At 44.8% G+C, this 27,833-nt stretch overlaps 1 protein-coding gene across 8 annotated transcripts in view; it reads left to right on the top strand.

Annotated features, from left to right (window-relative positions):
• TJP1 (tight junction protein 1) overlaps positions 1 to 27,833 on the top strand; it is a 360,820-nt gene that overhangs the window by 54,984 nt on the left and 278,003 nt on the right. For 2 of the 8 annotated variants that reach the window (XM_081887559.1, XM_081887564.1), the window contains exon 1: positions 14,300 to 14,523. The exons of 5 other annotated variants lie outside the window; for them this stretch is intronic. In XM_081887559.1, coding sequence (XP_081743685.1) covers positions 14,357 to 14,523 — 167 coding nt within the window. In that variant the 5' untranslated portion in view covers positions 14,300 to 14,356. Of the gene's footprint in view, positions 1 to 14,299; positions 14,524 to 21,599; positions 21,740 to 27,833 lie in introns of those variants that run through there. One more of the 8 variants, XM_081887565.1, reaches the window with a different exon arrangement.

The raw sequence follows: 27,833 nt of genomic DNA, 5'->3' as shown, positions 1-27,833 counted from the left end.
GATAAAAAGCAGAAGAGAACGACTTTAAAACCAAATGTGTGTGTGTCAAGTGTGTGTTTTAATTTAACTCTCCTCCCTCCCAATTTTATTGACAAGACGGTAATGCGGGGATCTTGTGCAATGTGTTGAGTAGGTAACAGTGTCCAGGCTTTGACATCTGGCACTGGGATCAGCAGGATCCTGTGTGTTTGAAATAATTTAACCTCTTGCCCTAATCTCAGTTTGCGCTGAGAAGCCTTTGTAGCTGCTGCAGTGCCTCAGAATTAGCCAAGGATTTCTTATGTGATGGTCACACTAATCCTTCCAGCCAGAGACATACCTTCCTGGAGATCAAGGGAATGTTCTAAATACAGAGAGTTCTTTCCCTCCCTCTCTCCTTGTAGTCCTTCCTAAGTCAAAAGATGTTTTCCCTTTTTGCTGTCATGACCCCACTGCCGTCTCGCAGTGACCAGGACATGGAGTGAGAAGCACAGTGTTGCCAGCTAGGGAGCCAGAACAGGTTCTTAGCTCTAAGGTGGATGCCGGTGATCAGGGGACCACCAAACCCAAGACAGAAAAAAGACCCCACAGCGCCAGGGCTAGTAGGAACAGAGTCAGCAGGATTCTCTCATGACCTCCATCCCCACCAATGAGTAATTCATCACCAGCTCCCTCAAACCTGGCGCCAACCCAACCCCAACGCAGTGCACCTCTTCAGCCCTTCTGAGAGCTGGACAAGATCACATGGGGTTTGTGTTCATTACACTAACACAAACACAATAATTTCCAAGTGTTGAGCAGGAGTGTGGCATGTAGGTTGAGCTAGTAAGTCATTTTCTGTGCTAATAAGTCATTTTCTGTTTTTCAGTCTTATTGTGTTCTCCACATTTCCACATCAGTTTGTGAGCAAAAGAAAAATCCTCATGAAAATTCACTAATATGTTAGTGAAAAATTCTCTCAATATATATATTTTAATGCATTTTTTCTTATTAAAACACATTTTTGCAAAGCAATTCTCCTCAATATAATGCCTTTTGTATGTTACTTTCATAAACATATGCATTTATATGCACACTTTAGAATATGAATTTTTGTATTACTGTACTTGTCTGGAGAACAGCCCTCCAAAATTTGAAAAGTGTAAAGTTTGAAAGATTCTTGTGTTCAAAAAGTGTGAAGTCAGTAAGTTTGCCTTTGAATGTGAACTGAGTTGAATTTCCACCCCATTCCTAGTGGAAGATGGCTACAAGACCAGGACTACATCAGGACCAAGTCCTCTCACTGTGATTCTAGGGCCATTCCCTCAACTTTCAGTCCTCTTTTAAAAAGAAAAGTTAACTTCTAGCCCTTTTTATTTCTGGGGTGTAGCGGATCGCACCACTACTACCAATTGAGGTGGATCCCCCTCCCTATAATTCGATATTCTACTCTATAACCACCATGGTTTTTAACCATCTTGTGGTTTTTGTGTGAAGTAAAACTTTGATACTTGGAGACTCAGGCAGAAGTTGAACACATAAGAAAGATTTATTTTACAGAACAAAGTTGGTAGAACAAAAGATTTGTCAGGTAATAAAATTGTTCCAGGAAACAGTTTAACTTTTATAATTATACTAAATTTAGTGAATGTTACAGGCCTCTTGGGATGTGGTTGGCACTGTGGGTTAAACCACAGAGCCTAGGGCTTGTCGAATAGAAGGTTGGCGGTTCGAATCCCCACTACGGGGTGAGCTCCCGTTGCTCGGTCCCTGCTCCTGCCAACCTAGCAGTTCAAAAGCACGAAGTGTAAGTCGATAAATAGGTACCGCTCTGGTGGGAAGGTAAACAGCGTTTCCGTGTGCTGCTCTGGTTTCGCCAGAAGCAACTTAGTCATGCTGGCCACATGACCCAGAAAAACTGTCTGCGGACCAACGGCAGCTCCATTGGCCAGTAAAGCGAGATGAGCACTGCAACCCCAGAGTCGTCCATGACTGGACTTAATGGTCCCTTTACCTTTTCTTACAGGCCTCTAAACGAAGTAGTAAACACACAGCTTTTTTTAAACCTCAGTTGCTTATGTTCAGTTTTTACTCTTCTTCAGTTAGATGTTACAAGTTTCTAGACTAGCTGAGTTTATTTCGAGTTATTTCACTTCTGTTCCTTAATTTAGTTCTTACATAGGTATCACAGCTTAATACTTTTGACAAGCCCACTCCTGAGGTACTTCAAATAGCACAGCAGAGCCAGGGGGTCAACCACACCCTTCCTAACTGGTCTGGGAGTCTCATTTTTCTGGAAGATCTCTCCCCTCCCGACTGGAAGGAGAACCAAGGAGACGCATTTCCACAGCTTCTGCCCTCCTGGCACTGGACTGGGTGGGAGGATTTCGACCTCTCTGCAGATCATTCTGCTGGTGGTGGCAAAATCTCGGAAGGTCCTTGACAGGTCATTTAAATAGGTTTGGGGGCTGGACCCAGCCGATGAGCTGGCAGTTCATCATCACCCTTGGTAAAAAAGTTCACTGCCACAATCCAGGCAGAAATTCTGGTGAAGACGACTGGGCAAGCATCCCAAAAGCTATCATCAAGCATTTGAGCTAACTTCTAGGGGCCAAGGTCCCTTTGGCCCTGCCAGTGAAATATTTGAGGGGGCTGCCCCCAAGTTTACGGGCATTCAGATGATATCTGTGTGCTGTGTCATGTGATCAGTTACAAGCGGTGGGGCATACTTGCCCCCCAAATATTTTATTCAAGTTGGCACCCCTGTCATCCAGCACTGCTGTCTGTTAACCAAGATCACATGTGATCATAAGAAGGTGGTTTCTGAAGCACGTAAAGCCCAAACTATTTCTGCCACAAATACTGAAAACATTTTTGAATGCCAGTGCTGCAGATTATTTTTTTAAAAAAAAGATTGGCACAGAGACATTTGCTGCTGTAGAGAAATTGTAGGCTGTTGCATTAACTAATAACAATAGGTGAATAAATCAGTTTGCTTGCTTCCTTTCCTGGCTGCCAGTCTGATAAACCTGCAATCAAGTTGGCAGCAGCTGGCTATGGCTACATTTTTGTTTTCATCCTCCATTTTGACATCTCTGCATTTGCTCCCCGCCATAAAAATCCATGCTCAGTTCTAAGTTCTCTTTGCTGTTCCCCTATAAACTATATCCACATTCATAATTCACAGACTCCTCTGGGGAAAGGATCTCTTCTTTATCTGTCCCCCTCTGCTTTTAAAGAAAATTGAATCATATTTTCAAAAACCAGCTGCACCCAGATTCTAATGCTCTGCTTGTTTGTAAAACTCACTTCCAGGAAATAGATCAATAAAGGGGCTTTGCTTCTACTGTCTTGGCAGGTGGATGGAGGCAGTGGGGGAGGAGCCTGTGGGAGGCAGGCTCTGTTCACCCTCCATGTGTGCTCCCCCATTGCGCGCCTCCATACCAGCTGCCTAGTCTACTGGGAGGGCACAAGCACTTGCCCTGCCTTGGGGGCCTGCAACCTGTGCAGTGGTATTTCTGATGTGTGTGAGCATGTCTTTGAATGGGATGTTTTAGCCCTGACCACTGCCAGTATGCAGACCCCCCCCCACTACTCCCCCCACATGGCATTTGGCTTGGTGTGTGTGTGTGGTTCTCCTTCCCTGCTTTAGCCCAGTATAGGCTGCTTTGGCTGACAGTAATTCTCTGAGGTGTACAACAGAACAGGTCTCTTTGCCTTGCTACCTTTTAAATGGGAAATGCTGGAGAATTGACCTGTTTTGGCCTTGTAAATAAGCAAAGCATGATTCCCTGTGCTGCCTCTGTCCTCCACTCCTCAGCAGGCTCACTGTGGTTGCATCCAAAAGGCTACAATCTGCTACACAACTGAATGCACATAAGTTCCATTGATTTCACTAGGAAATAAACATGCATAACCATACACTGGATTGCAGCCAAGTTCTGAAAGGCTGGAGACAGAAATGTTGTCTTTAATGGCAAGAATGTGAAGAGCTAATGGGAAACTTCAAGGTCTCCTTAATAAAACCCCACACAACTCTCACACACATATACACAGCATCCAAATTAAACTGTAGAAAATAAATGTTTGGATTTTCCCCCGCCCCCAATAAATGCCAACAGGGATCAAAAGTTTTAAAAATCTGATTACTAGAATAAAGTTTGCTAATGAGATTCAGAGAGACAGAAAGAGTATAAAGGTGCTAAGTGTATGTAGTGTGGATTAGAAGAGAAAAAAGAATAGAAAAGTTAAAAAGTGAAGTTAAATTCTGTTCCAGGAGAAAAAACATTTTGAGAACCTTACAAGGTTCATTGAGCACCAGCAAATACTTCACATATCTTTTGTAATTTTTGATTTGCATTTTTAATTGATTGACCAATTCATTAAATTTGTACCCAGCCATTCCACCAAATATTGCTCAAGGTGTCCAACAATAACATACCAAGTAAAATGCCAAAAACCAAAACAGATGGGTAGGTCATCAATAAAACCAATCAAAACAACCACCAATGGGATAATATTTCTCATTTATTCATAGTCAGATCATGTGATTGTGCTGTGTGTCATGCAGTCTACAATGTCAGGCATATTCCCCCAGGGAATATGGACACATCAGGCCAGAATCCACCTGTCCACTGTAAGCCAACCCTGTGCCATTGTCAGGTACGTGGTCTGCTGAGTTTTCTCAGTCTGTGTAAAATGTTGCTGAGAGAAGGCATACCCTCCAACATTTCTCCATTGAAAATTGAAATGTCAATAATAATAATGATAATGATAATAATGATAATAATAATAATAAATAATAATAATAAAAAATATATACCCTGCCCAACTGACTAGGTTGCCCCAGCCACTCTGGGTGGCTTCCAACATACAATATATAAGAACATAATAAAATAAAAAGGTAAAGGTACCCCGGCCCGTACGGGCCAGTCTTGACAGACTCTGGGGTTGTGCGCCCATCTCACTTAAGAGGCCAGGGGCCAGCGTGACTTCCGGGTCACGTGGCCAGCGTGACATCGCTGCTCTGGCGAGCCAGAGCTGCACACGGAAACGCCGTTTACCTTCCCGCTGGTAAGCGGTCCCTATTTATCTACTTGCACCCGGAGGTGCTTTCGAACTGCTAGGTTGGCAGGCGCTGGGACCGAGCAGCAGGAGCGCACCCCGCCGCAGGGATTCGAACCGCCAACCTTTCGATCGGCAAGTCCTAGGCACTGAGGCTTTAACCCACAGCGCCACCTGCGTCCCACATAATAAAATATTAAACATTTAAAAACTTCCCTATAGAGGGCTGCCCTCAGGGGTCACATAACTCCATACCCTCCAACATTTCCCTGATGAAAATAGGGTTGTCCTAAGGAAAAGTGGGACATTCTGGGATCAAATCAGAAAACAGGATGGCTTCTGTTAATCTGGGACTGTCCCTGAAAAATAGGGGCACTTGGAGGGTCTGGAGAAGGTTCCAAGCCAGTTTGCCAGGTCTCAGCTAGGATCAAGCTCTAGGAAGGTGAGGTTCTAGGATCTGGGAGTGGGAAAAGAAACAGGCTGGCATCATGGGTTGCCCCAGCTGCATGTCTGCCAAGGGAGCACATCCCCACCCACACAGGGGGACCACTAAGGAGAGCCTTCCAGACTTATGAAGGAAATCGGCTGCTGCAGAGGGAGCCTTGCCAAAGGACCTAGATGCAGTACTGTGGGGAAGGGAGAGATGGCTTTCAGTTCAGCTGGATCAGACGGAGGAGTGGGTACAAAATAGGAAGACTCCAAGGAGCAGTGGAGGATCAGGCATTATTTATTTTAAGGTGTGTGAAAATTGTGCTGATTGTAATATATATAATTGTCTGGCATATTAACTGTCAATGATGGAAAAGCAGGATATAAATATTTTAAAGAAAGGAAACAAATACAAATACTAAAAAATATTTTTACAATGAAAAGAACTGGCTCATCACAACGGTTAAGTAACAGCTTGCTCCTATGCAAGCACATTGATTTCGGGGGGGGGGGGGGCGCCCTCTGCCTAGCTGGGGCTGCAGGAGAGATTTTAACCTCCTGACTTTTTTCCACTCTGCAGAACTATATACTCAAACACGCGGCTCCTTTATCCATGCCACCTTAGAAATCTCTGCATTTAATTGGATGCCAGGATTGGACACGCACCCTCCTATCTGTTCTGAACAGGGAAGAACTTCCTTCTGTGAGTAGGTGGCGGCGGATGTTGAGGCTTCTGCCCACATTGAGGGTGGGGCAGGGGAGGGGGGCAAAACCAGTCCATTCTGTGGCATTGCCTCTTTTTCTTCTATTAGGTGTGGCAACCATTTTTTGGTTTTGTGCTATGGCCTGTGGGAGCAGTCTTGCTAAAGACTCCCATGACTCTTTCTCAAAATTGCAAATGTGTCCACTGATCCAAAAATAATAAATAAATAAATGCGCCAAATGTTTTTTTTTTTAAATAGTTTGTGCTCCATGTAGTAAGAACAGCATGGCTCTTGTTCATCTCTTGTTCCTCCCTAGGAGTTTCCAAGAGATCATACCCTCAGCCATCTTTTGCTAATATTAAGGCAATTCCTCTCTTGCTCCTGATTATAACAAATCCTATTACATTAATGTTCATTGTAACTTTAATCTGATTAACTGTGGGACTCTTAACAGTCTACTGTTTTTAATGGAAATGCTTTTCCTTACAATTTACAAGGTTTTTCAAGATGAATCAAGCATGCAAAACCAGAATCTGACCTATCAGTGACCTGCAAATAGGATTTGGAAGTGGTTCTTTTTTCTCTGTGTTCAAATGGCATCAAAAACCACACTCTAGGTATTATAGAAAACTAGTAAAATCTACAACAAAATGTTGCTGTGTGGAAGATTCCTTCCATTCTCCCTCCCTTCAGTTTTCCACCTCTTGCCATTCCATGACCGCTCAGCACACCCAGTTCTCATAGGGTTGTTTTTGGGGGATTCCCACTCCAAACCTCGACTCAGACTGCTGGAGCCTGCCTTCACATGCAGGGGAAGCCCCTAACTCACTGAGGGTTTGAGACCCATCAGCTCCCCTCCCCTGTTTTAGCCGGCCCATTGAAGCCTTTCCTCGGGTGTATGGAGTGTTAGGGGAAGGGTGGGGGACACGTCTGGTGGGGGACATGTCCTGCTCCTTCTGGGGTAGTTTGCTACCTTTGGTTCCTTCCCTGCACTCAGCTCTCCCCTGTGGCTCCTAGGAGCTGTCATCATGCGACAGCAGCCACACACCAAGAGCTTGGTGTGGACAGAAAATAACTGAACACATTGAATCCTATACTGTAGTTGGTGGAGTTTTGGGAGACCATATAGCCTAACGCAGTGGCGTAGCGTGGGGGGTGCAGGGGGGGCCGGCCGCACCGGGCGCAACATCTGGGGGTTAGGGTTAGGGGGTCAAATCCATGGGTTAGGGGGCGCAAATTACTTGCCTTGCCCCGGGTGCTGACAACCCACGCTATGCCACTGGCCTAACACCCTGCTCAGTGCAGGAAATCCATAGCCAGAACAATCCCAGGAGGTGGCTGACACACTAGGGATGTGTATAGATGCTAGGAGAGGAGATATTTATTAGATATTAGCCTTCCTTCTTCACATTTGTGAGTTCAGCAGAGTGCATCCCTTTGCAGCTTAAAAGGGAAGCATTCATGGGCTAGTTTTAACCTTTTTTTCTGAAGCAGTGAATCTTCAGAAAAGAAGAAGCCTTTTCACTCAGATCAGAACGCACCCGCCTCTTCAAGGGTGGCTAAATACTGAGGTTCCACATGTAAAACTCGCTGGGAACTAATGGTAGCAAACTTACAATTTTGCTTGCTGTGGCTGGCGTTCTACAGTCCAATATTCATTAACTGTATCACTATGGTTCTCTGTTTTGCTTTGTTCAGTACAGTAACATTTTATACACTTCCACACAGCTCCTTGCTTTGAGTACTGGTCACTAACCATAAAACTGTAAAAGGAATAGATTGACAGATGGATGATTATGATTTGTTATTTATGAAATGCCTCCCACACATATATCTCAAGGCAATGTATAATGATGACAACAGCAAATGAATTTTAAAAGTAGCCACCCATGGCAGAGACCCGTTCACGTAGCTGGGAGAGCTGCATACGCCGAAGTGTTGTTTGGTTCCACATTCAGGTTATAGCTGCAAAGCACAGGTGATCGTAGTGGCAGTGGAAGGATTACAATAATATGGGGCTATTCTCAGCGCTAATGAGATTTGGAGTGCTGAGGACAGAGACCCAGAGGGGAGAGGGCAGCGCCAGGCCTCAAAGGATGGCAGTGGCAAAGGTAGCTGCTCCCTCTGGTTCCTGCCACGGCTGTGGGACAGAGCTGCAGCATGGCTCTTCGCTAGCAGCAGCAGCAGCAGCAGGAGAGCCCCTGCCTCATGGGACGGGGCCAAGGGAAGGGCCCAGCAGCCCCCTGCTGAGCGGGGGCAAAGGAGCACAGGTCCCAGGTAACGGGGGAGGGGCAGCAGCTGTAAGGGTAGTGGGGACTTGGAAAGTTAGAGGGAGGGGGGCTGGGGTGGGGAGCAGAGCTGGAGGAGCTCCAGGCAGGCAATGGCAGAGCCGTGTGTGTCTCTGTGTGCCTGCGTGCTTTAGAGAGCAGAGGAGAGAGAAATCCTGGGCACATAGGAGAAAGCTGCTGGAAGGGACTCTCCTGAAAGGACCTGCGTGTGTAAGGTTCAGACCAAGGTCATGCTGAGATCTGTGGGGAAAGGTGTGTGTAGAAAACAAGCAGCCCTTGGGTAGCCTTTATGTGACCACCGGGGGGGGGGCAGTGAGAGGAGAGCTTTGTTTCTGAACAGTGTGTGTGGGTTGTGTGGATGGGCAGTGCAGTTGAAGATAAGAGTTAAATGCCTGCATGAAAACACGGCTGGCCTGAGGCAGAGTCAGGCGGCTGCATAAGGCAGCCAATTTGGGGCTTAATGAAAGAGCAGCAAGCAGCGGGTTATTTTTACTAAGTTCTACTCCAGGGTGAGATTTTCTGGCCACATTCACACGATACATGAAACGCCCTGTGGTGCCACTTTATACAGCCATGGCTTCCTGCAAAGAATCCTGGGAGCTATAGTTTGTTAAGGGTGCTGAGAGGGATCTGGAGATTCCCGTTTCCCTCCCAGAGCTACAGGTTGCAGAATCTAAGATCATAGAATGACACAGTTGGAAGGGACCCTGGGGAAATCTAGTCCAGCCCCTGGCAATGCAGGAATCTTTCGCCCAACATGGGGCTCGAACCCACAGCCCTGAGACCAAGAGTCTCATGCTGTACAGAATGATCAATCCCTCTTCCCATGGAACTCTGGTTACTGTGGCTCTGGGAGTGGAATGGGGGGGGGGGTCTCCTAGGAACTCTCAGCTCCCTTAACACACTATTATTCCCAGACCTGTCTGTGGGAAGCCAAGGCTGTTTAAAGTGATATCATAGTGCTTTAAGTGTATGTTGTGAATGTGGCCTCAGTTTCAGGTGACAAAAATCACTTGGCCAGTCTTGGGTGTTATATACTTTGACTTGGGGAGCGGGACACTCTTTGATATTCCGCCTCAGCCCTAAATTTATGCCTAGAGCTCCTGCTATCCATGTACAGATGTGGGGGGGTATGTTAGACTGTATTATTGCATTTTTATACCCCCTTTTCTCTAAGGACCTTAAAGTATGTGGTCCTCTCCCACACTTTATCCATACAACAACCCTATGAAAATGGTTAGGCTGAGAGCTATAGTGACTGGCCTAAGGTTATTCATTAAGACTTTCATGGCCGAATGAAGATTGAACCTGAGTCACACACCCACACACCCGCTCAGGCTCTTGCTGTCCTCCTCCACCAGACCCACCCTCTGCCCACACAGTTTTGAAAAGCAGCAGCAGCAGGAGGAGGAACTCGAATACATGAAAAAAGGCATCCTGTCTGAAGTCCAAACAGGACAGGGTCACTTTTCTCCAAAAAAGGACAACCATGTTTTTTTAGGGATGGATGGCAACCCTAGGCTTGTGCAGACAATTAAGAAAACATTTTCAGAAGCAAGAAGGTGATCTGTGATTTTAATCTGACTAAACATGCATAGGATTGTACTCTGTATGTTTGTGGGGTCCTGTGTACACACCATAGATTTAGAGCACCCCCACGGAATATTGGGAACTGTAGTTTATGGAGGGGGTTAGGAATTGTAGCTCTGTGGGGCTAAATTACAGTCCCCATGATTCTTTGGGAGTTGTGTGTCTTAAATGTGCTTTAAATATATGGTGTGTACACAGCCTATGTCAGCCATTGGTTTTGGAGGGCAGAAGGAGATGCTACAAATGCAGGAGACCAGTTTGAGTTATGCAGGGAAACAAGAGGACAAGAATAATTTTTTGAAAGGGAGTTTCTCTTGAATTAGGGTTTGGGGGTGTTTGAAGAACCCTTCATGAGTTGATGTGTATGAGTACATGTGTGTTTGGATGTGTGTAGATATGTATATAGATATAGGAACCTTTAGTAAGATCCATAAACCTCACCTCTGGACTCTTAAGAAAATCATGCGGCCTCCTCCTCAATTTCCCTGTAATTTGAGCACAGAATCCCTTGGAATCTCTTCTCCTATTTTTTATATAATATTTTTGTTTATTTAAACAAGAGCATACAGTTCACTAACACACAATAACAAAAGATAGAAAGAAAAAAGAAAAACAGAAAAGAAAAACAACAAAACTGAATGCAAACAAAAAATAAACATACATATGTAATACAAATGTTGGTTGTTTCAGGCACATTCCTGTTGGGGTTATTATTATTGGTGTTGCTAGTAACATTTTAAAAAAGATTTGTTTTATTTATAAATATTAGGATATTGTCCTTGAGGTCTCATGATAGTCTCACATAACTTGCTCCAGGCTCTGAGATGGTTCCCACATACTGTAGTCCCTTGGGGATACAGACATGTCAGGTTACAGACTCCGCTAACCCAGAAATAGTGCTTCAGGTTAAGAACTTTGCTTCAGGATGAGAACAGAAATTGTGCAGCGGCAGCGCGGCAGCAGCAGGAGGCCCCATTAGCTAAAGTGGTGCTTCAGGTTAAGAACAGTTTCAGGTTAAGAACGGACCTCCGGAACGAATTAAGTACTTAACCCGAGGTACCACTGTATATGACTTTCACCTGCTTATTGCACACTCTTTGACTGGCAACTGTGTTAAATAGCATTGGACACAATAGGAAAATTCCACCAGGGTCTGCGTCTGCAACAGTGGCCCATTCAAGCATGCTTGTCATCCATTGGTGATGCTCTAATTGAACAATGAGCATGTATTAGTGATCTGCAGCTAAAATGTCTGAACAAGTCCCCAGTTGTGTTGGAGGTGATGGGAGCCGATACAAAAGTGTGCGCTCACTCGCTCGCGCTCTCTCTCTCTCTCTCTCTCTCTCTCTCTCTCTCTCTCTCTCTCTCTCTCTCTCTGTAGTGGTTTACCTGTATCTGCTCATTCACATGTACAAAGAACCACTAAGACCACAGCCTTAATTACCTGGGAAGAAACAGGTGAGGTCCCTACAGACAGGCAAATGTTGTTGTCTCCATCTTCAAAAAGGGGGTAACTACAGACCGGTGAGCTTCACATCAATACCAGCGAAGGTCCTAGAACAGATAACTGAACCGTCGGTCTCGGAGCACTTAGAAAAGGATGCTGTGATTACTAAGACTAAGCCTGGGTTTCTCAAAAACAAGTCATGCCAGACCAATCTGATTTATTTTTTGACGGAATTACAAACTTCATGGATCAGTAAGGCTTTTGACAAAGCCTTTTGACAAAGGCCCTCGCAAGGAAGCTGAAAAATGTGGGATGAACAAGGTAGATTTAGGTGGATTTGTAGCTGGTTGACTGACCAAACCCAAAAATGGTTCCTCATCATCCTGGAAAAAAGTGACAAGTGGGGTGCTGCAGGGTTGTGTCCTGGGTCTGTTGTTGTTCAACATCTTTATAAATGATTTGGATGAAGGAATTGAGAGGATGCTCATCAAATTTGCAGATGACATCACACTCGGAGGGGCAGCTAATGCCACAGAAGACAGAATCAGGATTCAAAATGTCCTTAACAGATTGGAGAACTGGGCACAAGCTAACAAAATGAATTTCAATAGGGACAAATGTAAGGTTCTGCACTTAGGCAGGAAAAACCAGCTGCAAAAATATAGGATGGAGGACACCTGGCTTATTAGCAGTACATGTGAAAAGGATCTAGGGGTCTTGGTGGACCACAAGTTGATGCAGTGTGATGCAGCGGGGGGGGGGGGGGCTAATGCTATTCTAGGCTGCATCAAGATCAAGGGAAGTCACAGTCCCACTCTATTCTGCCTTAGTCAGACCACACCTGGAATACTGTGTCCAATTCTGGGCACAGAATTCGAGGAGGGAGACCAAAATGATCAAGGGTCTGCAAACTAAGCCTTGTGAGGACAGCTTGAAGGAGCTGGAAAAGAGGAGACTGTGAGGAGATATGATAGCCACCTGCAAATATCTCAAGGGCTGTCACAAGGAAGAGGGAACAAGCTTGTTTTCTCCTGCTCTGGAAGGGAGAACTCGAACCAATGGCTTCAAGTTACAAGAAAGGAGATTCTCACTAAACATTCAGAAAAACTTTTTGACGATTAGAGCTGTTCTGCAGTGGAACAGTCTCCTGCAGGAGGGGGTGGACTCTCCTTCCTTGGAGGTTTTAAAAACAGAGATTGGATGGTAATTTGTCATGGATGTTTTAGCTGAGATTCCTGCATTGCAGGGGGTTGGACTAGATGACCCTTGGAGTCCCTTCCAATTCTACCATTCTATGATTCCATGATTCTAAGAGGGGCTTTTCCCACATCAACAGACAAATGTAAGAATGTAAGAAGAGCCTGCTGGACAAGACCAGTGGAGTGTTCTGTACTCGCAGGGTCCACCTAGATGCCCATAGGAAACCTGCAAGCAGGACCTAAGAACAAGAGCACTCGCCCCTCCTGCAGTTCCCAGTTCCCTGACTGGTATTCAGTAATGGAGGTGGAGCACGGCCCTCAGGGTTAGGGGCCACTGATTCATTCATCTACAACCATACTTTAAACACACCCACACGGTAGTGGTGCCTTAGGTTACAGACATGTCAGGTTACAGACGCTTCAGATTACAGACTCTGCTAACCCAGAAATAGTACCTTGGGTTAAGAACTTTGCTTCAGGATGAGAACAGAAATCGTGCTCCGGTGGCAGCAGGAGGCCCCATTAGCTAAAGTGGTGCTTCAGGTTAAGAACAGGTTCAGATTAAGAACGGACCTCCAGAACGAATTAAGATCTTAACTCGAGGTGCCACTGTACTTCTGAATAACCGTGCCTAGGATTGCACTGCAGATGTGTAAGGAGCCCCTTCAATATGTTATTGCTGAAATGCCTCAACGCATTGTGTTGACATTCAGTGATATAAAAGTTTAGTGTTGATGGTGGTCAATCTGAGAGGGCCCATTTACATGCGCAAATAATCACAACGATGGATTGATGACCGTGCGAGTGGCCTGTTCACAAATGCATATAATCCCTCATTTTGCAACTTTAAACTTATTCACGAACAAGCAAGCCTCTTTGAACTCCAACCTACTTCTTTGAAATGGTGTTCAAATGGTGTTCAAATGGTGTTCACTGTATGTGGTGCAATTATGGAGCATTGCACGTGTGAATCAGCCTTTCCACTGCTGGCACCCAAAAAGCTCCAAAGCACCACACTGGAGGAGATATTAATGTCATCTCCCTCTTTGTACTTGCACGTGTGTGTGTGTGTGTGTGTGTGTGTGTGTGTGAGAGAGAGAGAGAGAGAGAGAGAGAGAGAGAGAGATGCACTCCCATGGCCTGTTCACATGCAAAACCATTACTAAACCACCTTATGAAGGCATTGATGTGCCTATGTGTGTGAATCAGCACTTCTGCCCCTTAAATGATCCAAAAGGGTTGCACTGGAGACCACACCAATATTTTCTTCCTTTCTTTGAGTTTGTGTGTGTGTGTTGTAGCTGGGTTGGCCCATTCCAACGTGCAATCGGGCTAATCATGACGCGATAGGTACGCACGTGTGAATGAACCCGGGGGGGCGGAACAGGAGCAGGGATCGCAAAGGTGGGCAAGAGCGAAGGGGCGAGGAGGAGGAGGAGGAAGAGGAGCTCCTGTCAGCTGAGGGAGAGCGAGAAAGAAAGAAAGAGCGAGACAGGAGCAGGAGGAGGAGAAAGGAAGAGGCGAGCGCGAGCGGGGAGGAGAGGGAGCTGCAGGAGGAGGCGGGGGCGGGGGGGGGGCGCGGGAGCGCGGCAGGAGCAGGAGGAGGAGGCGAAGGAGGGAAGAAGCAAGCGCGACGCAGGGACGGCAGATGCCTGGAAATAAAAATTTGATGATTGCATGCAGCGGCTGGAGAGACTCTGTCGGTGGCGGCGGCGGGGACGCAGCAGGGACCGGGGGGGCGACGGCAAAATGAAGTATCAGAAATACCTGACTGTCTTGCAGATGGCCATCGGGGTGACCGCCTCCAACCGGGGCAGCCTCATGCCCTTAAAGAGGAAGCTCTGGTGAGTAGCGGGCGGGCGGGCGGGATGGGGCGCCTGCCCGCTTGGCTTCGGGCGAGGGAAGCTCTTCCACGGCCACGCAGCTCGGCTCCGCGGGGCCAGGAGTGCTGCATTAATTAAAATGCGAACCGTGGCAAATCGGCAGAATCGCCCGGTTTCTTTGCAGTGAAATCCTCCCTCTCTGTCATCTGGATGCTGGAAAGACACCAGCGCACGGGGGGGGGGGGGTCCATGAATTATTTGCGGCAAAACAGCCCCCCTTCCCCGCAGAGTCAGACCTTGGTGCTGTGCTTAGTAGTTTTCTTTTTTCTTTTCTTTTCGCAAAAGCCGGCCAGTGTGTGTGTGCGGGGTGGGGGTGGGGTGGGGGGGAGGAAGAGAGGCTTCGTTGCCATAACCAATTGGAAGCTGTTTTAGAGTTCAAAGGTGTCATGCTTTGCACTATCAAGCTCCCAATCTATTTCTTTTTTAACTGAGGATGTTGGTTAAATTTGCTCTGAGATCATGGATGCTCTTCCAGAGAGATACAGAGGGGGAGTGATAAGGGAGGGCCTTTATGGATTTCAGAACATGGAACATAGTCTTTGATCTGCTTGGTAACAGCATTTTGATTTTTTATAAAACCCTAGATGAATAAAGTGTGCCTTATCCTTGCCAAATAATTGGTGTTTATGATAGTTACTGGAGGGGGGGGGATGTGTGAGAGTGTGTGTGTAATGCATTGTGAGAATTTGACCTTAGCTGTTTGATTCAGAATTATATAGTGCATGTGTGCTTTTCTCTGTTTCCTTCAATGGCTTTTGCTCAGCTCCTCTGTGTGCAGATGCACACCCGGCATGTTGAGGGGGCAGACTGTCATATTGTGATTATGTACTGTGGGTGAGTAGGGTGCAAAGATGCATTGCAATAACTGGTGACTTGTGAAGGATCAGTTTGACTTCAAGCAATAGGACACGGGTAGTTTTTAGAAGGAAAAACCTGAAGGAGAATAAAATCTAAAATCAAACTGAATAGGCTGACATGTGGGAAAAGCAGAGCATAGCAGAATTGCTTCAACTATTTGGTTTAACAATATAGCACTACAAGTTTCCATGGGGGAGGGGAATGGCAGAACCAAAATCCATTTCCAAAATCATATGCAATTCTTTATCTTTTGTATATGTGATTTTCTTTTTGATGTGCAAAATGAAATGTAGATACATAATGGATGCATCTTTCTCTCTCTTGCCCTGCCTGTCTCTGGCCAACAAGAGAGACATTCATCATATTGCTTAAATTGTATTAACATATTTGAAGGTCCAATCATGTACACAAGCTTAAAAAGCCACATCTGAGCAGTAACTTGCTCTCCTCCTGACCCTCGGTCGCAGTGAGAGAGTGTAAAATGTCAGAGGGGAAAAGTGCTGATGACAGAGAAGGTAGCTGGAGCATCTTAGAACCACCAGCTAATAGTCTGCTCCTGTTTCCTGCACTTGATATGATTGATTCTCTCTCCATTCAGATAGATTAGCAGAATATATGACATGAGAAAGAGAATACAGTGGTTACTACTCTGCTCATCTGAAGCCTCGTCGTGAGTAAGGAATACTGCCTTGACTATATGTGAAATGCACTTTGCTCATTCTGTCCCATGGCTTGCCCTTTATTCCCTCTGGCCGATATTTTTTGCAAGCTTGTTTTTATCTGCTTAGAACCAATTTAGCTGGTTTCAGGATCACAATATAAATATCATAATATTTAAGGAATATGCAAACACCTTGTATGCCTTTTCTAAAGAACTTCATATATCATATCAACTTAACTTACCATAACTTAACTTGAAAAATCATTGCCAAGCCTTTTATGTTACAGTAAAGAAGAGTTGAAACTTTTATTTAAAAACCAGTTGTTTGCAGGGGTTCCTATTGTCATGTTCTCATTTGTCTGGGACACATAAAATGATAATTTAGCTCACTCTCAGCAGAATCATCTCTCTTCATTTTGCTGATAGTGCATGTGAGTCATTGAGGTGTATACAGATGCTAATGATAAAACATTATTTGTCAGGAACAAAACTGAGCATTAAATAGGTTCTATTTTTATACTGTTTTGTGTGTTCTCTTCTAAGTACTCTCAGATCATTGTACAACCTTGCTGTAGAAGTTGGGGGGAAATCATTTATAGCTCCGAGTTATCAGGCATGAGTGTATTGTACATAAGTTTCTCAATGATTGTTATGAAGGATCAAAACAAGGTTGCTCTGTGAGTGTGAAGTCTAATGGACACTTACAGACAAATTTGTTTTTAGGCTGCAGGCCATGCTTAAGTTCTTTCTGTCATTATGTTTGCCTTGTGGCTTTAACATCCTTTTACATGACTATGTTTTATAAGAGCATCCTTAACCTGAACGACAGTACAACATAAAATCCAAAAGTAAGCAGATGTTCTTTTAAAAAAGATTAGCTGTGTTTTTGCCAAAGGGTAAGAATTCATCAGCATAAAAATTCTGGTCTTTGATTAAATAAATTTTATTATGTTGTTATTATTATAATTTTTAAAAATATTTTATTAGTATTAGAATGATGTGTGATTTTCATGTACACCATCCTGGAGTCCATAGTTTGGATGAAGGTGCTGTTGAGAAAATTACATAATAATAAATGAATAAAAACTGACCTAAGAAATGTTTTCTGCCTACTTAGTAACACGAAAAGTATACATTTGACTATGTTACATTGGAAGTGCAGGTCACAACCCTTTTACAAACAAACAGACAAACAATGCACGACATGTGAAAGAAAATGAGTCAATCTGATTTTTAATTAGATATTTCAGCTTTTATGAATTCAAGTATCATGCTTTGAAAAAAAGATTGAAAATCAGGTTTTACATATTCTGGTTTGCTCTCAGGTCAATAACGTCTGTGATATATGTTACATACAGTTACTGCAAGCAAAATAGACTGTTTAATAAAAACGGTTTAAAATACTCTTATCTTTTGCTGGGGGAGATAATCCACCTGAATCCCACTGAATGAAAAAATGCAAAGGTAGTGGCGACTGTTTGCTTCCTTCATGGAACATCTGCCACTCTAATTTCTTCCACAATAAAAGGTCTTGTCCTATGGAACATTAAAAGCACAGCTTCATTACTATACGGCTTGTTTTTGTTTGTTTCTCGTGTTTCATCATCACACAGTGTTGGAGAATTTAATTTCTAGGGGCTAATTTAATTTCTAGGGCTCCAAGTGTCAAAACAGTGGGCTGTATAGAAGCCATTTAGAGTCATTAAGAAAATGAATGGGGTGGTCTCAAGATCGATTCTCGGGGACAGTCATCCAGATCACCAAAATCACTCTCCTGCTTGGCACCAGTCTGGCAGAAAGGCCACTAAGTGACTAAATTCTACTGTGATCTTCCAGCCACGTCAGATGTCATGCAGCACCAACCAGTGTAAATTCAAAAGGAAAGAGTAGAGGCTTGCCCCACACTGACTTTGACAGTTGCCAGCCCCATAGAAGTTGCCATACATCCTGGTACAAATTCCAATAACATTAGCTTAGGTGTTTAAATATTGACCAGCACCAGAGGGAAGAACTGTAGCTCAATGGTCAGGCCTGCATAGGCAAGGCTGGAAGGAATCCCAGAGTTGCTGGCTGTCAGTGGAGACCACCCTGAGCTGCATGGGCCAATGGTCTGACTTGGTGTCAGGCTCTGGGTTCCTAAGGGTTTATTCCATGTCTTGCTTTAAATGATAGAGCAGCCTTTCCCAAGCTGGTGCTCCCCAAATGTTGGACTGCCATCGGCCCTGCCAAGCTAACAGGGCCCACAGTCAGGGATGATGGGAGAGGAAGCCCAAAACACATGGAGGGCGCCAGATTGGGGGAACTTGGTTTAGAGGCTCAGTGGGTTTAAAACCCTGTACATTGGTACCCTATGCATGTAGGGTTTGTAGGGTTTATGTAGGGTTGTAGCCAACTAAGTTGGTTCTAAACCAACCAATGAGTAGCCCCATTAAAATTGCAGAACCTAAATTAGTCAGATCTATTAATAGATCTTTCCTTCCTTGGTGGTTTTTAAGTGGAAGTCAGATGACCACCTGTCATGGATGCTTTAGCTGAGATTCCTGCATTGCAGGGGGTTGGACTAGATGACCCTTGGGGTCCCTTCCAACTCTACAGTTCTATTATTCTAATGGCTGTACTCTGAGTAGGAAGAACATGGGATACAACCCACTGACTTGCCTGTCCCCTGCAGCCAGTTGGAGAGGCTCTGCTAGATGTCCCTCTACCAGATGAGGTGTTGCTGGTGGAAACAAGGGACTAGACCTTCTTTGTAGCAATGCCCAGGGTGTGGAACTCACTGTAATTGGGTCTTCAGTCACCAGTCCCAGGTTTGGGGGGCTTGTCTCCCTGTGCTATTTTAAGAGCAAGCCTGTCACTTAGCTTGTTCAGTCAGAGATGGTTCAGTCCAGTTGATGAATGTTGTGAGTGGGTGTTCTCTTGTTAATAAAATACCCATTCTAAATTACTACATTGAATCTGAAACTACATGTTGAAGACAAGACATATTACCCCAATGGAATATTTGAGGGCTCTGTATCTTTCTTCTCTCTCGTATGAGGCAGCTGAGTAATGGATGAGGGAGAAGTTTCAGGATAGCAAGAAAGGAGTGTCAATGAGGGAACCCGTGGTTTTAAACAATAGCAGAGGTTTGACGAGAGCAAGCCAAGGTGGGAGACACTGAGAAAAAGAGGTGGCTTAAAACAAGGTTTCAATACAGCAAAAAAGGAATTGGGAAGGGTCTGTTGTGTTAGCTTTAGGTGTTAGTTTCTATTTTGTTCCCATCTCTGCCATTTCTCCTTCCTGGTTAAAACACCTTTTTAAAAAGACAACGGCCCTCCTTTCCCAATCCATTCAGACCTATCTCATGACTTTTGTCCTCAGTGTCTTTCCCCCCTAGTGCCTATGCCATGGCTGCTGCTGTGGTGCAACCTGCCCTCTTGTTTGTTCCCCACCCTGACTTCATGCAAAACCAGGATTCTGATGAGGCACTACAAATCCTCCCATCGGGGGTGCATGACGACAGCCTTGCATTTTTATGTATATCGGAATATACATGAATAGGAAGCTGCTTTGAGTGTTTTCTGCTGAAGAGGGAAGGTTTTTTAAAAAATAAATAATAATCCTGTAAATAGATAAAATTAATATGTGTAGACAAAGTGATACAGAATAACTTCTGCCAATGTGTAGGCTATGTGTGAAAGAAAATGGGAACTAATTTGTCCTGGAGTGCTGTTTGTGGATGCAATTCTGATATTTAACAAGTTGACTGACTACCAACTATTAATTCTTGGCATTCATGATTCTCATATGGTATTTCTATGAAGAATGAGTTGGTCCATGTTGGTCCACATATGCTTGTGGTTTCTCAAATTTTGTGTGGAGCAGTTCATAATATGTTTCAAGGGAGAATGTACAACTGTTTTTGGCGGGGTGGCAGTCTTTTTTCTGTCAAGGGCCACATTCCCTCGGATTAATTTCCTGGGGTCCATATGCTGCAGGTGGGCAGGGCTTGAGCACAAAGTGTTTGGGACTGAAGCCACAATTGAGTAGGGCACCTTCCTCCCCCTCTCATGCCCTCTTTCATTCTGTTTCCACTTCTCTTTGCCAGCCACCAACTACCTCTACTTCTTCCTTTCTCTTACACCACTATTCATAAAAAGGTACCAGAGCGGTTTACAAAAATTATATGTAAAATCATACAAAATAACCATATCAAAATGTTAAAATCAGAAATGAGGTAATTGTTATGGAAATGTGTTTTCCTAATTGCTCGTATAAACCTGAAAGAATTGAAAAACTCACAGTGGGCTTAAAAGTTTAAAAGGCCCTTGCTCCATCTCTAGTGGCAGGGTGTTCCACAGGACTGGGCTGATGACACTGAAGGCTTGGGTTCTTGTTGTAGCCAAATGAGCCTCACTAACTCGGGGAATGACCAACAAGACTCCTGCAGATGATCTCCGTGACTGAGCTGAGATAGAAGGGTTCAGGCAATCCCTGAGGTCCCCAGGATCTGAGTGGTTCAGAGCTTTGTAACAAACAAGAACCTTGAACCTGGCTCAGTAGCAGATAGGGAGTCACACGTAGTTGGCCGGATGCCGCCTTCAGCAGTCTGGCTACCTCCTTCTGCACCAGCTGGAGCTTCAAACTAGGCCCAAGGGCAGCCCCACAGAGAGTGCACTGCAGTAACCCAGCCTCAAGGTTACCAGCACAAGGACTACATATATGGAAACATATTCCACATGTTTGAAATGTGTTCTGATGTGGCATAAAATATAATATAAACCAGGTCTGCACATCTTACATCTCACTCAGTTAAAAGTAGAGTCGGAGAATAACAGAGTTGGAAGGGGACTTCAAAGGTCATTCAATTCAACCACTTGTCAATGCAGGAAATTAATTTCTACAAGATCCCATATAGGTGGCTATCTGGCTTCTGAGGCAGGGAAGGAAGGATTAGCTCAGGGAGGGGAACTTTCTTCAGCCCAGGACCACATTCTGTCATGGGCAACGTTCCTGGTGCTGCTTTTCAGCGTGGACAAAGTCAGTGGCAAAAGTAGGTGGAGCAAAGAATGTGACTTTTTTTGTGCAGCAAGTTACATTCCAGGTTACAAAGCACATATACACACGAGTACTTCTGAATACCATCTCCTGGGGTCAAACAGCAGAAGTAACCTTCAAGCCCTGCTTGCAGACATCCTGGCAAGCAGCTTGCATTCTCTGCCTCTGAAGGCAGAGCGTCCAGCATGGCTAACAGCCACCGAGGTCTCTCCTGCTCACACTGCCAGATGAAGTGAGCTAGGGACAAGGCCTTTTGGGTAGTGGCTCCCTGATTATGGAATAGCCTTCCCAGACACGTTTTCCTGGCACTGTGTTTTCAGTGCTCGGTGAAGATATTTCTATTTATCCAGGCTTTTTAAATAACTTAAGTTTTACAGTCTGGGCCTTTCCATTTCTTACAGGGTGTTTAATTGTGCATTGCTGTTTTGTTTTTAATAAATGTTGTAGCTTTTACTGTTTTATAGACTTACATTCAGACTTACATTCTAAAAAGACATGTCACAAAATGAAAATGGCATCTTCAGTGAGAAGGTTCCAGCAGCAGATGGATTGGAAGCGCCCTTCTTTGTCTGCTGAGACCTGGAGAGCTACAACTGATCATAGCAGACAAAATTGGACTAGGTATATTCTTGGTCTGATTTGCTATGCGACAGCTTCATTAGCGGAGTCTGACATGGCATAAGCCAGCTTCCTAGTCTAGGCTGCGGGCAGGAACTCTTGGGAAATGAGGTCAGAGAGACAGTGCTGCATGCTGAGGAAGAGCTTGGAAGGGTGAGGACGTGCACAGAACTCAAGCTCTGCAGGCCTGGATTCTAATTTTGATTGCTTTGTTTTAAAGGTTTTTAAAAAGAAAATGGAGAAGCAGATAAGAGAGGAGTGTGGGACCTGGGGAGTCCCACAGGTGTTGCTGGACTCTCATCTTGCTTGACCATTGGCCATATTGGCTGGAGATGATGGGAGAGTCCAGCAACATCTGTAGAGACACAGGCGCTCCCCATCCCTGACATGTAGAATCAGGAGGACAGGGCGGATCGTTACTTCTGTTACTGAACAGTTTGGAAAGTGCCTGATTATCCATTTGATTTTGTGGCGCTTAACTCCTATTGAATACATTAAAATTGCTGTTGGCTAAGAGAAGATTCATGCATAGAATCTAAATGCTCTCTCTCTTTAGGTCTTTCACACTTATGCCAAGAGGATTGTAAACCTCTTTTGGCAAAAATCCCCGAATGAATAATATTGCCTGTGCTATTGTCCACTTTGGGAATATGAGAAGTTGAAAAAGAGATGTTTGCTGACAAGCAGACCAGGACAAAGTCCCATTCCAGGCACCTGGTTCGCCTCTGATTTAGCTCTGCCCCTCCCTGATGGATGCATGTGTCTTGCTGATGTGGACTGAAGTGCAGCAGGATCAGGAGGGCCCAACTCTGGCATAGTGAAAAAGCAGCCACTGAAAGAGAGCACCCCAGAAAAATAAGGATAAAACTTTATGCATCTGATGACTCTAGTCCACGAAAGCTTGTGCCCTGATAGATTTCAGTACCTGTTGTATTTGCAGAAAGATTATTTTGCTACTGACCCCTGAGTCAGTATATCATCATAGTCTACACTGGAAATGTTTGCAGACGCACCACTTCTCTCTAACCTGTGTTGTTAGTCATTATTTTAATGAACATCACAATGTTCTCTTCATAGTAATTAAAATGAATGAATATAAATAGGGAAACGGTTCTTTGGTCAGTCAGCTGGAAAGGGATCAGCTTCTCCTCCTCCTTGTGCATGTTGGTGAGATGCACTGATCATGTTCAGCTGAGTCCTACTGACCTCATCACTTTTGCTTTAGCATTAAAAAGACCTGGCATTTGATGGGATGTTATTTGGGAGAGCATGCTGGATGGCGGGGGTGGGGAGACAATCAGGGAGATGGACATAAAGCGAAAGCACCGAGCTCAGAGCCGAGTAGCAAACTCTCAGTAGCTGTGTCTGAGAAATGATAGAAGTAATTTTGCGGCAAGCACCAAACCTACCATGTTAACTCTTGGCTGTGATAAAGCAACAAAGGCAAAACTACAAGGGGGGGGGGAGCTTTTTGAAAGTTAATTTGTCCTCCCCTTGGGGCAAGGTGGATTCTGAGGAGACCTGTGATGGCACAGTTGACAGAGGGAGAGGGCACATGAGCTGAAACTCTGGGAGCAAGATGTTCGGCAGCTTTCCAGGTATTTGAAATTTCAATTCTGCTCCCGTAGCCAAATCCACTGTCTCGGATCAGATCTCCAGAGAGAAGCAACTTCCCAAACAGCAGAAGCAGCTTAATTGTACAGTGCAATTTAAAAGTGTATATTAACAACTTTGCTTAGTATAGTGTGAATCCAATAGAAAACAGCTTCTTCTTTTCCATACCTTTATGAGCAAAGTTATTGTGAGATGTGATTGCTCTCATTTCCTCCTCATTGCAGGATCTGTTAATTGCCTGTTCTGAAAACAGGTATTTTTGAGATGTTCATCGCAAATTGTCAGTGTCAAAGATTGTTTGTTTGCTTTTGAACATCTGATTTGTCTAATGTTGTATCTTACATTATCATTTTGCTGTTAGGTTAACCGGTTTGTCAATAGTTGATTTGTAAGAAGGCTTGGGAAAGTATTGAGTGTTTCACTTAAATAAGGAGGGTGGCAGCTTTACATTGTGCACAATAGCTTGTAATTGTCACAGGGGCAGTTAATGAAGGTCCTGAGGAGAGGTCCTGATTTTAGATGCCACAGACATCTTGTTGGCCACTGATGCTGATCCAGCTGGCTATTCTTATGATCCTAAGTTGGTTCGTAAAGCATAGCATCTGGCACTAGTATACAATTAACCTATGAAATTCATAGTTGCAAGATGTAGGGAAGACTGCTGGCTTAAATGTTTTTAACAGGTGAGACAAATTCTTCCAGGATCCAGAGGCAAAGTGTATCTGACTACCAGTTGCTAGAGGGCAGTGGGAGAGAACTACCCTTGTGTCCTGCTTGTGGTCTTCCCCGAGGCATCTGGTGGCCACTGTGGGAAAGGCTATCAGATCTCATGGAACTCGCTTTATGTTCTTATGGTCCAGTTCTCGTGCAAGATGGCATCTGGAGACATCTGGGTGACTCTGGCTGACCATGGAATGACCTGACATGGCCTCTTGTTGGCCTTAGATGTCCTAGTAGAGCACAAAAAGGCTTGTGAGTCATCTTTTAGCTCTTGAACTAAATGTAGGGTCAGAAGGTTTGCTTGCTTGTTTGTTTAAAGGGTTTTTACCCAACTCGCCCTTAACCTCAGTGCTCAGCAAAATGTTGCTTGGCAGTAGCAGAACATTGAATGCCTATTAATATGCATTTGGCAAAGGAGAGAGTTACAGCAGTACATTGTTGCAGGGTGCCGATTTGAGGATTACCCCTTAGGAAGGCATTTCTTGTTTCCAGTAGAGCAACAATAAAACATTTGGGGCACTTGGAGAATAGCTTCCCCTTTGGCTCATCCCCCACCCCCTTTCCCCCATTAATATGGTCTTGTAATGCAAATGATGGCATTAGGAAGGTAACTTTCATATACAGGTCAGACCAGTAGAAGACATGTGGAGTGTCTCCAGCAGTGGCTAATAATAGTTAGAGAAGAGGCAAGTGTAAAAGAGGTCGGCAGGTATCTCAGTCATTTCCTTTTCTCTTGCCAAAGGTTCGTAGGCAGCGTGGCCATGAGGTTGCAGCGATTTGCTGTTGATACATGAAGAGGGAACTTTGAGTTCTCATGAGGTTTCTGACCATGTGGAACTAGAAAGAGATTCCAGGGTATATCGGAGGTGGCCACCCCCTTGCTGAAGTTGTGCAGGCCTGGTCTGAGCCAGGGAACCCCAAGGGGGCCACCTTGAGTTCTATGATGGAAGGAAGGCAGAATATAAATGTAGCAAAATATGTACATGAACGCAGCTCTGTCCCCTCCTCCCATTCAACGTGTATGAAACAAGTGCTTAGAAATCAGGTCTAAAAATTGATTAAAAATGAAGTTTTGTTTATTTGTTTTTGCCTACACAACATAATTATTAATGTGGCTTTTGCTATCTTGCTGCAGCAATCTCACTGCAATCAGAAGGTTAGCACAAATCTAAAAATGGAATAATTTGCTCATTTATAAATTTCCTCCAATGAAGGCAAGAAGAGGTTAAGATTTTTCTTAAAAAAATAAAAATAAAACACTGAATTAATTCCTCTCAAGATGGCATTAAAATTATTTGGCTCAAAGAGGCAATAAATCTTGGCTTCTACAATGCATGTTTGTTGATGAATGCCCATGCAAAATGCTCCATTCAGTCCTGAATGGAACCTCCTATAGGTTTGGTGAAGCCACCCAGGCAAAAATCAGGATGCAAGAAGAGCCGTGCTGGATCAGACCAAAGGCTTGGCTAGGCCAGCATCCTCTTCTCACAGTAGCTAACTAGATACATGCAGGAAGCCTGCAAATTGGACCTGAGTCATCTCCCCACTACTTATTCCCAGCAACTGGTATTTAGAAGTTGCATGCAGCTGTCATGGCTACTGGCCATTCATAACCCTGTCCTCCATTAATTTTTCTAATTCTCTTTGAGAGTCAAAAGCCTTCATTGAAACTTATGAAATTGTCTTATATTAAGTCATCCTCTCTAATCTCTTGTCTGCTGTCTCTGGCAGTCGGTCTCTGTAGAATCAGTCGCAGAAAGGTCTTTGGCCTTACCAGCTATAATTAATAATAATAATAATAATAATAATAATAATAATAATAATAATAATAATTTTATACGCCACCCATCTGGCTGGGCCTCACCAACCACTCTGGGTGGTACACAACAGAATATTAAAAATGGGATAAAACATCAAACATTAAAACTTCCCTAAAGAGGGAAGGGCTGCCTTCAGATGTCTTCTAAAAGTCAGGTAGTTGTTTATTTCCTTGACATCTGACGGGAGGGCATTCCACAGGACGGGTGCCACTACTGAGAAGGCCCTCTGCCTGATTCCCTGTAGCTTCACTTCTCGCAGAGAGGAAACCGCCAGAAGGCCCTCAGAGCTGGACCTCAGTGTCTGGGCTGAACGTGGAGATGCTCCTTTAGGTATACTGGGCTGAGGCTGTTTAGGGCTTTCAAGGTCAGCACCAACACTTTGAATTGTGCTTGGAAACGTACTGGGAGCCAATGTAGGTCTTTCAGGACCAGTGTTATGTGGTCTAAGCGGCCGCTCCGAGTCACCAGTCTGGCTGCTGCATTCTGGATTAGTTGTAGTTTCTGGGTCACCTTCAAAGGTAGCCCCACATAGAGCGCATTGCAGTAGTCCAAGCGGGAGATAACCAGAGCATGCACCACTCTGGCGAGACAGTGCACAGGCAGGTAGGGTCTCAGCCAGTGTACCAGATGGAGGTGGTAGACAGCTGCCCTGGACACAGAATTGACCTGCGCCTCCATGGACAACTGTGAGTCCAAAATGACTACCAGACTGCACACCTGGTCCTTCGGGGCACAGTTGTCCCATTCAGGACCAGGGAGTCCTCCACACCTGCCCACCCCCACCCTCAAAAACAGTATTTCTGTCTTGTCAGGATTCAATCTCAATTTGTTAGCCACCAGCCATCCTCCAGCCGTCTCCAGACACACAGGACCATCACTGCCTTCACTGGTTCTGATTTAAAAGAGAGGTAGAGCTGAGTATCATCCTCATACTGATGAACACCCAGCACAAACCTCCAGATGATCTCTCCCGGTGGCTTCGTGTAGATATTAAAAAGCATGGGGGAGAGGACGGAACCCTGAGGCACCCCACAAGTGAGAGCCATGGGGTCTGAACACTCATCCCCCACCACCAATTCTGGACATGGCCCAGGAGGAAGCAGCAGAACCACTGTATAACAGTGCCCTCAGCTCCCAGCCCCTCTAGATGCTCCAGAAGGATGTTGTGGTCGATGGTATCAAAGGCCGCTGAGAGATCCAGCAGAACTAGGAAACAGCTCTCACCTTTGTTCATAGCCTCCCAGAGATCAAGGCAGTTTCAGTCCCATGATGAGGCCTGAATCCCGATCGGAAGGGATCCAAATGGTGTGCATCCTCCAAGCATGCCAGGAGTTGTTCAGCAACCACCCACTGAATTTGAGACTGGGTGATATTTGGCTATATTGGCCAGGTCCAAATATGCATTTTTTAAAAAATCGGTTTAATAACCACCTCTTTCAGTGGGTCTGGGAAGGCTCCCTCACAAAGGGAAGCATTCATCACCTCACAGAGTCCATCGCCCAGCCCTTCCTGGCTCGCTTTTATGAGCCAGGATGGGCAAGGATCAAGGAGACAGGTGGTTGGTTTCACTCGTCCAAGCAGTCTGTCCACATCCTCGAAGGTAATAGATTGGAACTGATCCCACACAACTGGACTACACAGGACTCTAGCACTCCTCTGCCCTGACCCTGCTCCCATGGTGGAGTCACCCTCTGATTGTTTTAGCTGGAGAGTTTGGGGATTGAATCTGGGACCTTCTGCATGAAAGCATAAGCTCTGTGGTTGAGTTGCAGCATAATTATGGCAGGGATAGTCCAGCTAAGCCAGCTTTACAGGGTTGTTGTACGATAATGCACGAAGTACTTGCAGCATGCTATAGAAAGGTTAAGCATTATTCCTGTGGCTGTTACTGATGCTGAAGCATAGGTAAACCTTATCCACGTTGCTATTTAAAAACAGACAAG

This window comes from Podarcis melisellensis (assembly GCF_964234715.1).
Source record: "Podarcis melisellensis genome assembly, chromosome: 14".
Classification (NCBI taxonomy): Eukaryota; Metazoa; Chordata; class Lepidosauria; order Squamata; family Lacertidae; genus Podarcis; species Podarcis melisellensis.
This window is presented reverse-complemented; position numbering and strand designations above follow the sequence as displayed.